The sequence below is a fragment of the Prionailurus viverrinus genome, chromosome C2, assembly GCF_022837055.1.
Source record: "Prionailurus viverrinus isolate Anna chromosome C2, UM_Priviv_1.0, whole genome shotgun sequence".
NCBI lineage: Eukaryota > Metazoa > Chordata > Mammalia > Carnivora > Felidae > Prionailurus > Prionailurus viverrinus.
In genome coordinates this window covers 94,023,527-94,038,744 of record NC_062569.1, presented here as the reverse complement: position 1 = coordinate 94,038,744, position 15,218 = coordinate 94,023,527, and the positions used below count along the sequence as shown (strand labels likewise).

The following is a 15,218-nucleotide window of genomic DNA, read 5'->3' as shown; positions in this document are numbered from 1 at the left end:
AAACAGATCTCCAGAACTTTTCATCTTGCAAATCTGGAACTCTGTATGCATTTCTTTTTTTTTTTTTTTTTACCTCTTGGTAACCACCACTTAATGTTCTGTTTCTATGAATTTGACTACTTTAGATACTGCATATAACTGGAATCATATAGTATTTTCTTTTTGTAACTGGCATATTTCACTTAGCATAGTGTCCTCAAGTTTCATACATGTTTTAGCATGTACCAGAATCTCTTCCCTTTTTAAGGAATAATAAGGTAATGATAATATTCCATCATATGTATATACTCCATTTTCTTTTCCATTCATCTGTCGATGGACAGTGAGGGAGAAGGTCCACTAGTCCCAGGAAAAGGAGGACTTTAGGCAACCTAGCATATGAATGCTAAGTATGGGTACACAATGTACTCAGCCCGATGAGGAATATGGAAATCATTGGACTGTGAGATCTTAAAAGGACTTCCATGTCAGTTCATTTTGGTTGTCTTATTTATAGGTGAGAAAACTAAGCCCAGAAGAGGAAGCTGCCCCTGTTTTACACTTTCTGGCCCAGACCTTTCAGGCCACTCTCCTTGTTTATTGTTTTCCCCAACTTTAGGCCCCGGTTCCAGGATTAAGTAGGCCAGCACTGCCCACACCCCCAGCCAGACCCCACCATTGAACATTTTTGCTTTGAGAAGCACGGTCGTTTTTGTTCCAGGCCTGGAATGAACTCATGACTTCAGGCTGAATTTACTCCCCTCATCTCCACCAGACAAGGTTTAGTGTGCACCTCCCCCCTCCCCCCCAGACTATTTTTATCCTTTTCAGCAATGCTAAATGGATCTATATCCGGTCCTTATCTTTTCAGCTATCTGCAATCCATGTGACAGTTACCCTATTAGAGGGTCCCATTTAAAACATTCTGCCCATTTTCCCATCAGTATATTCCAGAAATACCAACATTTCAGTATCCAAACTCCACCTTTTTGTTAGCTCCTAAGCGTTTATCAGTAGCACCAAACTCCCCTGGCAGACTATATTTTCTGATTTTTTTGGTTCAGAAGGCGTGGCCGTTCTTCCTATGCTCTGCTTGACCTACAAGCAGAGTCCCCCAAGCCCAAGCTCTTTCACTAGCCACTCCCTCCCCCACCAATGCTATCATGTCCCATATCCCCCAGAGCCACATGGCATCCCCTATCAAAGGATCCAGTCTCCAGTCCCTCTCTCTTCTTAGATAGCATGATCATGGAGCACGAGCACCTCTCTACCTCAACAGCTGTTCTTTAGGCCTTCATCAGATTGGACATGGGCCCCCCACAGCATTAGGAAGTAAGTTTTTTAATGGCGGGTATCTTCAGAGCAGTGTGAGGAAACTCCCAATGATCTCAGGCACCCCTTTTGGCAATTGCACAGAACACTGCCACCCCCAGCTTTAGGGAGCATAACTGAGAAAGTGAAGAAATGAAAAGATATACTTCAGAGGAGCACATAATAGATAAATAACCTGAGTTCTTTTTTTGTCTAATGTTTATTGTCTAATGTTTATTTATTTGGGGGAGGGGGTGCGCAGCATGAGTGGGGGTGGGGCAGAGAGAGAAAATCCCAGGCAAGCTTCAGGCTGTCAGCACAGAGCCCGATGTAGGGCTCTAACCCCCAAAATCGTGAGATCATGACCTGAGTGGAGATCAAAAGCTGGACGGTCAACCGACTGAGCCACCCGGGTGCCCCAACCTGAGCTCTTTTGAGAAAGATACAGCAGAGGGCACCTGGGTGGCTCAGTCAGTTAAGGGTCTGTTGGCTTTTGGTTTGGGCTCAGGTCATGACAATGCTTTGTGAGTTCAAGGTCCGCTTTGGGCTCTGTGCTGACAGTGCAGAGACTGCTTGGGATTCTGTCTCTCTCCCTCTGCCCCTCCCCCGCATGCATGCACGCACACTCTCTCTCTTTCTGTCTCTCAAAATAAATAAATAAACTTTATATTAAAAAAATACAGCAGAAGCAAACTGATATGTAGGAGCATCAACTACGGATTCCTACTGACTTGGATTCTAGTCCCAGCTCAGCCACTTGCTGATTAATCCAATTCCTCATCAGTAAAAAGTATGTAATACCTACCTCTCAGAATCACTGTAAAATTAAATTCAATTAAATGATATAAATGGAAAAGTCCCTAGTACATGGCAGGTCTTCTATAAGACTTTTCCTTTCCTTCCCCAACTCTTGCTCCCAACTTCTACCCTGTGGTCCTTTCATTTCACTCAGGGGTTACATCAGATACACAGGATTCTGGTCTTGCTATTGGCCATTACAGATACCACGACAGAAAGCAGCTCATTCATCTGAGATTCTAAATAGGGTCTTTCCCTATGATCTGTTTGTTCCCACCCGAAAAGAATCCAGGATTTCTAAGTAATTTTTACATGTGGTGACATTAGCAAAAGAGGAATCTCAGGGGCACATAGATGGCTCAGTCAGTTGAGTGTCTGACTCTTGATTTCAGTTCAGGTCCCAGTTCAATCCCAGGGTCGTGGGATTGAGCCCTTCAGTGTGGAGCCTGCTTAAGATTCTCTCTTTCTCTCCCTCTACCCCTTTCCCTTGCTCACTCTTCCTCTCTCTAAAATAAAAAAATAAAAATAACAAAAATGAAAAAAAGAGGAATCTTAACTGAAAATGAGATACTTTGACTAATGACTTTTTTTTTAATTAAAAAAAGGTTTTTTTTGGTTGTTAATTAAGTAGGCTCCACGCCCAATGTGGGGCTTGAACTCACAACCCTGAGATCAAGAGTCATGTGCTCTATTGACTGAGCCAGGCAAGCACCCCTTCAATGATGACTCTTAAGGAGTTTTTGTCCAGCCATCTGAGGAGAAGTGTGGGTGTCTCTCTAAAGGTCAGTAACCATCAATGGGATCCTTAATGTTCCTATGTGAACTCCTCTCACCACACACTCATGCTGAAGAAGAACCAGACTGAAAAGAGGAACCAAAAATCTTCTGGGCAATTTGGAAATTCCACCGGGACCCAGCTTCCATACTCAGGGCTGCTACACGCAGACAATTAAAAGGTCTCTGAAGTGTTTTGTGTGCTTCAGTGGCTCTGGAGGGGAGAGTCAGGTCCCTGAAATCTGAGTATTACTACCTAAAACCTAGTTGAATTTTGACCTTGCTTCACTATTTTACAGATGGGCACAACAACACTTACCTAACAAAGCGGGCATGAGGATTCTGTGAGGTAACACACAGAAGATACCTCTGCAGTTGTGGGCATATGACAGGTGTACCATTGCCTTCCCCAGACATCCACACAGCCCAGTTCCTCATTTCCCTTTGTCAGGGAGCCCTTCTTTGACTCTCTTTAACCAGTGCCCTCCTCCCAGACCTCATCCATGCTGCTCCTCATTAGTCCCTTGCCCTGATTTACTTCTCTTCAAGTTTATCTTCAGCAGCAGTTACTTCTGAGGCTATGGGAACGAGGGGGGCGGGGGGGCTATATCTGTTTAGTTTATCATTATATCCACAGAATCTAGAACAGGGACTGGCCCAAAGTAGGCACTCAATAAATATTTACTGAATGCATGACTAGGCATCAGGAGATGAGATCTGCCTCCATCGGTTTTTGCACATTAGAATCATAACCTCGGACAAATTGGTTCCTTGGGAATCTCTACAAAAGGGGCATAATACATTCTCTACTAAAACTTTACATAATTATCACGGGGATTATATGATGTAAATCATATAATACCCAGATGTAAAAGTGCTAAGTTAATTGTAACACACTATACAGAAATTTTAAACTTAATTTTCTCTCATTTCCTTAATTAACTTTCCTGTCATGTGCAGCATGTGATTTATTGAATCACACCCAGGACAGGCCAGAATCACTGTGGTAACTGGCTGACATCCGGACTGAGCCAAGTGCCCACAGTTGGGCAGAACAGATTAAATCCCCATGTGTTGGGCTCTATGTTAGCTCACTGGGACTTGAGAGTGCTTTTTAAGTAAAGATGTTCCCTAATTCTAAAGGAAACACACTAAATTTAGAAAGAATGGAAAATATAGAAACACCTAAAAGTTATAGATATAACCCCACCATCTAGAGATTTACTGCTAATGGTCTGTGTATATCTTTCCAATGGAAGTGACCTTTGGGGACACTTGTAAGTACTTTTCATGAAGGGAACCAGCACACCTGGGGCTCCTGTTGGCCTTGGGCTTGGTGCTGGGAACACAAGGGGGAGAAGTATCTGCTCTCCAGCAGCTAACAGATTTCAGACTTGTTACCTGATTTTTTCCATTGCTCCTGACTTTCTCTTCTCTTGAGACCCAGCCTATGCACTCTGTATAAAGTCTGACCCTTTTGTGTCTCTAAACAGTACTTAAATCTTTAAAAAGCTCAGGGACATTGAATATCAGAGTTCTCACAGCAAGAACTGTGACTTCTAGGACCCTTGGCCAGCAGCGCTCAGACAATACATGACAGGAAGAGTGTCTGTGGTTCATTGAGGGCCTTCTTTTCCCTGTGGCTCAGTTTTCCTCATGCCATAAACTTACGGGCAACACCTTTCTTATGTCCCTGGCCCACTCCTACCAAAGGCCTCTCCACTCCCCTTAGAGCTGTGCTTACCTGAAGATATCCCACCTCAGAGAAAGCTACCTGACAAGGTCAGCCCCTCTGAAAGCGACCGTGTTAGATCCTCTGCCTTATAAATACCAGTTTCTGGGGGTGCCAGAAACTGGGGGTGCCAACTTCTCAGTTAGTTAAGCATTTGACTTCGGCTCAGGTCATGATCTCACGGTTTGTGGGTTTGAGTCCTGCGTCAGGCTCTGTGCTGACAACTCAGAGTCTGGAGCCTGCTTTGGATTCTGTGTCTGCCTCTCTCTCTGTCCCTCCCCTGCTTGCACTCTGTCTCTCTCTCAGAAATAAAACAAACATTTAAAAAATTTAAAAATAAATAAATACATACATACATACCAGTTTCTGGAGTACATGAGTTTTTAGTTTTGCCTCCACAGACCAAACCAGAAGTGGAGACCAGGAGAGGAAGGTGTGTGCCAAATCCCTTTCCCTGAAGCAAAGGCCTCCATAATCTCACCCAGTCTTGCCTCCCACAGGACATGCTCAGCTCCTAGCTGTACCCAGTCTGGCAAACTCTCCCCGATTCTACATCACACACACCCTCTGATTCCCCCATCTCCCTCTGACTCCAGTCTCTTCATCAAAGCTGTCTATAACAGCCTCCTGACAGGTTTCACACAATCGCTCTGTCAGCCCTACAAGCCATTCTTTCTGCTCTAGCGACACCTTTTTTTTTTTTTTTTTGTAACGTCATTTCAGAACTTTACTACTCAAACTGAAGGGCTGTGGCCCAACAGTGTCGGCATCACCCGACTGCTTGTTAAAGAATGCAGAATCTCAGGCCCCTCCCTGACCCACCTAGGCAGAAACTGTATTTTTCAAAAAATATACAGGCTTTATTTTAGAGCAGTTTTAGGTTCATAGCAAAATGAATAGAAAGTACAGAGAGTTCCTATATACTCCATCTTGTCCATGCACACAGCTTCCCCTACCATCAACATCCTATGCCAGAGGGTACATTTGTGACAATCGATGAACCCACATTAACACATTATCACCAAAGTCTGCACTTTACTTTAGGGATCATTCTTGACACTATACATCCTATGGGTTTTGACAAACGTAAAACGACATGTATCCACCATTACAGTATCATACTGAGTCTTTTCACTGCCCTAAAAATCTCCTGCTTTTGACAAGGCCCCCGGGTGATTGATATGTATCATCGAGGTGTGAGCAGCACTAGTATAGACCATGTCACAACTCCTTAAAACACTTCCATGGCTTCCCAGTACGCTCTAAATAACATTCAGATTCCTGACCATGGCCTTCAAGCCCCATGGAATCTGGTCCCTGCCTCCGCCTGCCCCAACACCAGCCGCTTTCACTTTCCTGCTCCTTTGTTTCCTCCACATGCTGCTCTCCCACCTTCACCCAGATCTCCCTCACCACTCTCTCCTGGCAGAGGAAGACATTGCTTGTTGCTCATACATTCATTTGAGTGATTCTTTGATTGATTTTCACGTTCTTCCTAATGACTATAACTTCCATGAAGACAACAGCCACACCAATTTTGCTCGCAACTTGTCCCCGGGACCAAGAAAAGTCTCCTGTACATAGGAGATGCTCAACATTTGTTGAATTAATAAATGAGTAAACAAAAGGAAGACCGCTTGTGCCAGACTCATCCTTACCTTTGTGCCTTTGTCTGTGCTGTTGTCCTACTCAGAATTCTCTCATCATCGCCCATCCTCCACCAGAAGCCTGCCCAGCTGCCCCAGCCCGCCCCGGTCTTAGGCTCTTACAGTCAGAACCAGGCCCTTCACTGCTCTTTACTTGCCTGTGGGTTACTTTTGCCTTCTCCAACTAACACACTCAAATCTCTTAGAGGACAGGATTCCCAGGCACAGTTTTTAAGTACATAGTAGGTGTTCAAGCATGAGAAGTTCATGGATTTGTTTGTTGACTCAGTACAGCAACAAAGAAATCTGGCTGTAGCTATAGGACAAAGTGCTTTCCTAAATATTTTTCTTTAGCTCAAAGATCATCTCCTTCCACTTGCCTCTAATTTTCCTGTTATAATTGCTAAAACTCTGGTTTTAATTTTATATTCTCCTTTTCATTGGTTCCCACACACACACATATTTCCAGGAAGCCTGTATAAGTTTCCTTCTAAGTATTTTTAAACTCTTTAGACTCCCCAGGAGACTTGAAGGTGCTCCCCTAACTTACCAGAAGAAAACTGTAACTGTTGGAAAGGTCATATAACTGCCAAATATATATAATATCTGATGCATAAATTGTGAAACTTAAGTCACAGTTCTCTGGATTCAGCAACCATGTGAAATAGCAAAATTTCCAGCCCAGGACAGAAAATATATGACGACCACCACTGTGGGCCAGTAATCCATGTGCCCAAACTCCTCTCCCCATCCACCTGCCTCCTTCCCTCACACTTAGATATTCTGGGTGATGCCTGCAGTGCAGACATGCTTTAAGTTAGCAGCTTTTAAGACCTTTTAAGGACCTTTGATGTCAGGCTCTTTGCAAACCGGCAAACCATGCTGAAGCCAGATTCTTCTCTTTACTTTGGGGAAACCAGGTAGTATGCTGTTCAGCAGAAAGAAGATATTTTGTTTGGATTTTAAAAATAAAGTCAGAACCATCCTTCAGCAGGATGAGCCCTGCTCTTCTCAACAGCCTCCCAAATCCAGCCCCCGAAGGTTAGCTTGCAGGGTGACAGAAGGGGGCAGCACAGAAAACACCACCACCTAAACTTTGAAGCAGCAAACTCAGTCAAGTTCCTGAAAGTTCCTTACCTGAACAGAAGTAAAAAAGACTAGCTAGCATCAAGAGCGGAAAGAGCTTGGGATATGGGTGCTTCAGTAGTGGTGTTTTCCACTTAGCTGCGTGATCCATGGCTTTTGCTGCGTAGGGCAGAGAATGAAAACAATTTCAAACCAAGTTAGACATGGGTAATTCCCAGCAAGCACAAGGCAGGAACAGAAGACAATTCAATCATCTCATACAGAGGGTTCTCCTGTGACATTTGCAAAAACACACCATGAATGGTGTACCTGGGTCTCCAAACTCCTGAATATAAAAGGTTGTGGGTTTATTTTCACAACCTGGAAAGGAAAAAGAGTCACCCAGGAAGGAAGGTCGGCCTAGTATGGGTTGTAAAACTCCCTAGTTGCCTGCCTGAAATGAGTCGGCGATCTTAATCTGAGAAACTTCTAAAGCAGACAATCTTGTGGGAAAAGCAAAGGTTGGGGGAACTCCAAGGAGGTAACCCTGCCTTGTACATGTTCCCCAAACTAATCACAGCTCTCCCATAGAATGGCTCTGTTTATGGAGATGATTAAGACTTTGGGTAAAAGCACAGAGAACTACAAGGGCAGTCAATATCGGTTAGCCAAAGTTCTGGTGTTCTTCAAAACATACCAAGAAACACAAAATATTGGTGAGGGCATAGTTTGTCCAAGGCAGTACTTAAGTTACGAAAGTACTTCCTTCTCAATACATTAACATATACATATACATATATATACACAGATATACATATATATATATATATATATATATCTGTGTATATATATATATATATATGTATATATAAAAACAAAGACATGTCTTAAAGGGGTAGAGGATCTGAATCAACAGATTCAGATAGAAAACAGATTCAGATAGAAAAATCTATCAGTAGAAAGGGAAAAGACATATTGCAAATATTACTTAGTTATATTATGTACTATAATGTGAGTAAGCTGAGTTTTTTCAGTAAATGTATCAAAACTTAGAACTGAAATAGAATGCTGTGCTTCAATGTGATCTTCTGAGGTTGCCACCACAGACATAGTCCAATGCTACCCAGAGGACATTTGAGCCTCCTCTTTGGGAACCACCCCAGAGGTCATTTTCCAGCCACCCTTAATTGTTTGTTTTATTAGCCACGCTCCATTTTAAACAGGATTAGCTTGGATTCATTTATTCATCAGAATTTTATAAGCCATAATTCTGGTGATGATTCTCCAACTATGCTGGGAAGCCTCAGCCTCCTATGGGAATGAGACCCCGGTAGGCTCCTTTGGAAATAGGTATGCATCTTGGAGATAGGAGTGATGGTATGTTTGTTTAAAAAGCAGTCAGATTGGGGTGCCTGGGTGGTTCAGCTGGTTAACGGTCTGACTCTTGGTTTGGGCTCAGGTCATGACCTCACAGTTTGTGAGTTCAAATCCTGCATCAGGCTCTGCACTGGCAGTGCGGAACCTGCTTGGGATTCTCTCTTTCCTGCTCCCTCTCTCAAAATAAATAAGTAAACTTAAGAAAAAAAAAAAAGCAGTCATGTTATTGGTAACTATTCCTACCAAGCTATCCCACATTAAGATAATATTAAATGTACTTACCTGCTGAAGAACAATTGTTCTTTTTCTCTTGTGTTAAAAAAATCAAAGGATGAGGCCCCAGTTCTGAGATGTTCTTTTCTTGCTGTCTCCAAAATAATGGCAAGTTTCTCAGTTTTTCTTTGGGTGATATATCTTCCAACTTCCTTTTACTCCCTAGAAGATCTGATGTTCTTCACCAGAAATGTTTAAGTCAAAGCAAGGGATGGGTAGGGTGTTACGTATGATTTGAGGAAGCTTGCTCAGCTTTCCCTTTTTATCAGCATCTCCTCAGAGGGTGTGGCCTAGACCAACCACACAGCCCCTCCCTCACTACCTCACACAAACCAGTAGTCTCAAGGGGAGAGAAGACTGCATTGGGCAGCCTGGGGGAGCCATTGGCTTTGGCGGTAGACAGACTGTGAGCTTTGTGGGCCAGTTGTTTCTGTGTCGGTCTCAAGTTTTGTTTTAGCACCCAGAGTTACCCCTCTCTACTCATGGCCCTGCCACTGCAGGAGTGGGCCATCTACCTCATATATAGTGGCCACTTTTTGGAGAGTGCTGGGCTCAACAGGCCACCCTTAACAGCACTCCCACCCCTCCACCTCAGCTACCTTCACAGAAGAGACTTCCGGCAGCCATGCTGGACAGGATTGCAGTTACTGTAGCCATGGTTGAGGGCACCTCAGGTGAGCACAGTGATAGAACCAAGGCATAGGATGAAGAAGGTTTTAGTACTCACCCACCCCTTCTGTTTCAATCAGCCTTCTACCCCTGTATAGAATTCTGGAGCATTCTGTAGGTAAACAGCTGACTCATGCTGGTGCAGCTGACCTGTTTTGCACATTTCACAGTTTGCTTCTGCCCCTGGAGCTTCTCTGTTGCTTTGGCATGGGGAGTTTTGTGCTTGAACATGTGCAGCCTGGGAATTTGGGGGTAGTTAGTGCCCGTGGGGCTACTTCTTGACCAGAGGGGGTTGGAAGCTGACAGTTTCCAGGTGGAGAGTTCTAGGAGACATTTCACGAGGTTCTCCAGAAGGTCCCAGTGGGGTTGAGTACCAGTTGCCTGCAGCAAAAGCCAACCTGGTAAAGCACCCTTGTACTGGCTTTTCTTTCTTTCCTGTCTCAATCCCCCTGTCCTATACCACTGGACTACATTCCCAATAAACTAGGCCTTTTTTTTCCAGCTTTGCTTTCTGCAGAATCTAGGGTAAGGCAGGAGGGATACTCTTTCTTTTCTTTTCTTTCTTTCTTTCTTTCTTTCTTTCTTTCTTTCTTTCTTTGGCGGGGGGGGGAGCGAGCAGGGGAAAAGCAGAGAGAGAGAATTCCAAGCAGGCTCTGCACTGCCAGTGCAGGGATATGGTAGAGATACAATAGTTTTCTATCTAAATTTGTAGAAATGTGAGTCAATTTAGAGGAAAAAAAAAAGACAGTAAATATGATACATGAATATGGTAAACCTTGTGAATATGGTATAGAAATGTCTGAAATATTGACTTCAGGCTATTAGAAAGTAAACTTCCCTGGAAAAAAAATCACAGTTTAAGCTGCCATCTATCCTAATATTTTTCAGTGTTAAGGAAGGCACTGAAATCCCTTCATACTAAAAGCTGATATGGAAGGATGACACCCTTTGGGTGTCCGCAGGGTGGGGAGGAGTGACAATCATCATGAGGGAAGAGAAGGAAAGAATAAAGTCTCTGCCACTTCATGACTGTGCTCAGGCTCTCCCCAGGCCTGGACCTCACCTGGGGGAATGTGTCCCAATGCTCAGCTAATGCCCTAGCCTCAGATAATTGCTGACTGCCTTTGAGACAAGTCTTATGCACACGAGTGAGTAGCAGCTAATACAATGTGATGTGATAGGTCCACTTGTATAGTATCTCTCCTGGTAGCATCCACAGCGTTAGTGCCTCTCTGCCGGGAGATGGAGCTGTTTGGGTTGAAGGGAGGGTCTTCAAACTGAGATACCTCTACCCCCAAAGTTGCCTGCAGGTTTTCAAAGGGTATGCAGGCACTGGTAATTTTAAGACAATCCATTTCCAGGTTTTCAGTTTCTTTATGGACTCTTTCATAAAACTTACCTGCGGTGAGAAGGACCTTGTCTTTCTCCCTGTTAGAGAAGAAAAGGTCACCTCTGACTCAACTTTAATGTCACTATGATACAGTGTTCTAGAAGGTGAAAAAACTTCAGGGTGCCAAATAAAGAGACAATTTGAAATACTGGTGTTTTAATCAATATTGCCTTCTTACATCAAGACAATATCAGCCCAAGGTAGGGGGGTTTCATGTCCCTCCCATCTTGGCCATGTTTCTGTAGAGGTAGAAACGTGGCAGTAGAAACAGATGTATTGTAGAGTTGGCGTGGCAGGAGAGGCAGCAGCTTCTATTTAATAAACATTGCCTCTTCTACTTCTTGTCAATTGGCAAAGGCACCATCTCTCTGAAAGCAGCCAGAAAGAGCAAAGAGAGTGTGGGTAAGAAATGGGGGAGGCAGAGGCACCTTGCTCCACACCAGTGATAAGTTTGTGCCAGGGTTCAGTGGCTGACTGCTCTTAGAATATTCAAGTTCTACAAAGCATGCCGGTAAGACTTTATATGACAGGGGCCCACTGCATTTTCATCTTCTCTGTTAAAAAAAAAAAAAAAAAAAAAAAAAAGCTTGGTGAGCATTTTCATTCATCTGTGTCTTGGTCTGAGCCTCAGCTGCATATTTCGAATAATGATGAGGAAGGATGTGAACAACTTCCACTTTACAGTTGCAGTGACCTTCAGCCTCTCAGTGGAGGGGCTGAAATGCTCCTCTGGCTCCTTCCCCTGCTTCATTCAAAGTTGTTTATAACCTGCACCCTATTTATAACCAGCATGGGGTGGCAAGATCTAGGCTTTAAGACCATGGTCCTCCCAAGTGGTGCCATAGTCTGCTAAAGCTGGTAGAAATGTTATCAATGTAAGAGTGGTCATCTCTTCCTCTCTGAATGCTGTCACACTCCTTCTGGTTCTCTGAAATGGAAATCACTGGAATTCTTTTTTTTTTTTTTAATTTTTTTTTTTTCAACGTTTATTTATTTTTGGGACAGAGAGAGACAGAGCATGAACGGGGGAGGGGCAGAGAGAGAGGGAGACACAGAATCGGAAACAGGCTCCAGACTCCGAGCCATCAGCCCAGAGCCTGACGCGGGGCTCGAACTCACGGACCGCGAGATCGTGACCTGGCTGAAGTCGGACGCTTAACCGACTGCGCCACCCAGGCGCCCCAGCACTGGAATTCTTAAAATGAAAAGAACAGTGGAAATTCAGAGTTAAACCTTGTCTAAATTAAGAGCTCTATCCCCAATGCCCACTGCTCCTCTTCTGCCTGCATTTGGCATTACATTCTCTCTGCCTGAAAACCTTGACTGTTCCTTAACTTTCTAGGTGCCTTTCCCTGTCTCTCTGCCCATCCAAACATCTTCCTTCCTGAAAGGACCAGACCAAATGCCTTTTCCTCAAGAAGTTGTCATTGATTCTTCTAATCCCCATCTGCTCTTCCCTTTCTCTTTGCTTCTAATGTATGTACCACTCCTTTGGCATGTCAAGCCAATTCCCCTCAAATGTATGGAGTTTGTACTGTGAACCTGGAACTGTGTCAAGCAATAGAGATGCAAAAGGGAACAGAATGGGAGAAATAAGAACAAGGTAGAGGGGCCCTAAGCAAAAGAAGCAAGAGATAGCAGAGAAAAGGACCAGAGCAATCAGCTGAATAGGGGCCTGCAGAATAGGAGTCCCATACCTCCTCCAGGGCAGTAGTTCACTTCTGTAAGTCATGATTTCCCACCCTTGGATTGGGAGATCCATCCACCAGTAGATTTTGAAACCTTTGGTTCACTTTCTACCAGATGGTCATCAGCCTCTCTGCTTCTCCCAATCCTATTGGGATTTCCCTCCCACAGGGACAGAAGCTCAGCTGGCCAGCTGGATCCCCACGATCCCCTCCTAGGGTTTGCAATGGGCCTCTGGTACTCCTAACAGACTTGACTGCTCACTGGGCTGGCTCTCAGTGAGTAAAAATACAGCCTCCAGGAAATGGAAAGTAGCCACTCCTATGGTGAAGCCTGGGGTAGAGAATCTAAAGAGTGAAACCAATGACTTCACAATGGCAGCCGGTTTAGGCAGGTTTCCTAGTGGTGTCAGGCCCTAGAGAGTCCCTCAACCTCCTCCCGTGGCCACCAGAGAAATCAGTCCAAAGCTGAAGGGATTTAGTCTGAGAGCACTGTTAAAGCTCTTCACTGGGGGCACCTTGGTGGCTCAGTCAGTTAAGTGTCTGGGTGACTCAGTCGGTTAAGTGTCTGACTTCGGCTCAGGTCATGATCTCACAGTTTGTGGGTTTGAGCCCCCTGTTGGGCTCTGTGCTGACAGCTCAGAGCCTGGAGCCTGCTTCGGATTCTGTGTCTTCCTCTCTCTGCCCCTCCTCTGCTTGTGCCCTATCTCTGTCACTCTGTCTCTCTCTCAAAAATGAACAAACATTTAAAAAAATGTTTTAAAAGCTCTTCATCAAATTCTGCCTTTATGGTGGGTACTTGCTCTTCTGCAGAGGCTTCAATTCCTCAAATTCCTTCTCATATTCAAACAACAGCTAAATATCTATGCAAGGTGTGCTTTAAATGGTGCTGTTTCTGGGAAGACCTGCTGAGAGATAAATTCCCCTTTCTAATCAAGCCATGCGATTTCTCTTTAATTTTATGAATAGAGTTCAACTACTACTCCCCATCTGCCTTTTTGAAGTCTGGACACTGTGACCTTTTGTTTTGGCCTTTTGGTTTTCCCCTTCAGTTTATATTACATTGTCAATAAGAAACAAATGGCAACTATTACTTCACTTTTCAGAAAAATATTCAAGGAAGAAAGGGGAGAAGGGGGAGGAAGGGAAGGAGAGGAGAAGGAGGAAGAGGAAGAAGAAGGGGGAAGAAGGAGGAAAGTAAAGGAGGTTGATTACTCCATTTTAGGGGTGCATAAGTAGCATAGAGGGCTTAAACAGTAAATAACACCCTACTGTTAAAATCTTTAATTCACATGACCTTTAATTCATTGAAGTTTGCTTTCACGGCACTATACAGTCCCGTTGTGAAAGCACCAAGATCATTTCTAGTTTCTCTTTCTCCTGCCTGGTGATTGGCTCCTTTCTATGTTTCTCAGGAGACAAGGAAAATAAAATAGAAAACTGAAAAGAGTGGCTTTTGTAAATTTGTTAACAGCTCTGGTGGACAGTGTGGGTAGGGGGAGGGGCAGCCAACGGCTGTAGTGACTCTTAATTCCCCCAAATCCTGGACTGGCCAAGATTCCAGAGCAGGTCCCTACCCTCAGGCACAGAAGCCTCGATTCTCCTGGACACAGTACTTGTCTCTTCTTTTCTCAAAGGATCACGCAGTAACATGCTGCAATGTCCTTTGAAGGAAGCCCTTACCAGTTTAGTCAGGAAAAAAAAAAAAAAAAAAAACTTCCCTAAACACAACCAAACTATCTCCTGCTTTAATTTAAGATGATTTTCTCTCATTCAGTCATCCACAGAAGTGGGGAGCATTTGTGTCCATTATAAGCCCGAAACAAATAAACAGAAACACTTCAGGGCAATAGAGCATCATTACCAAGCTCCTCAAAACCACTCAGCCTGTGTGAAACAAAACCTCGGCTTTCCATTGCTTTCTTTCTGAGTTACCCAGTTTAGCATCCTTTCTGTTGTTGCCTGTTACTTTTCTCTGGATCCATTTTCTACATGTAGTTAACTGGGCTCATTTAGAAAGAATCCACAGAGGTGATTCCTGGCCGTGGTATGTCATACTTCCACTCATTATTGCCACAATTTCCACATATTTCCACAAATATTTTGTTGGCATTTTCATCATACTGCAGATGCATATTTAGCTAGTTGCTCTGGGGATGAGCAACTGTGCCTCAGCTCGGGAGAATATGCCAACCTAAACCTGCATCTTCACTTTCACTACTACTACTTCTCCTTCTCCTCTTTCTTCTCCTTCTCCTCCTTTTTTTTTTTTTTTTTTTTTTTTTTTTTTTTTTTTTTGCTTCTCCCGCGTGCTGGCTGTTTGGGTTATCACTGGGCTTCTGGCAATTTTAAATTGTCTTCTTAATTATGCTTCAAAAATCAGCCCAGGTGTTATTTTTTCTGGACGCCTTCTCTGAACACTCTAAGACGGTAATGTCTCTCTCATATCTGCTGACCTTGTATCTTGAACATTCCCCCTTGTCACAGTCCTCATGGCCTAATGTCATTATACTTTACCA

The 15,218-nt window shown here is 43.9% G+C and overlaps 1 protein-coding gene across 11 annotated transcripts in view; it reads right to left on the bottom strand.

Annotated features, from left to right (window-relative positions):
- The window catches only part of CD80 (CD80 molecule), a 43,174-nt gene that overhangs the window by 17,398 nt on the left and 10,558 nt on the right, over nt 1-15,218 (bottom strand). For 4 of the 11 annotated variants that reach the window (XR_007155795.1, XR_007155794.1, XR_007155792.1 and 1 more), the window contains one exon: nt 7,378-7,485. Coding sequence is in view for 1 of the 11 variants with exons in the window: in XM_047875984.1 (XP_047731940.1) it covers nt 7,378-7,477 (100 nt within the window). In the remaining 10 variants the exon portion in view is untranslated. The other 7 variants (XR_007155793.1, XM_047875984.1, XR_007155798.1 and 4 more) reach the window with 7 other exon arrangements.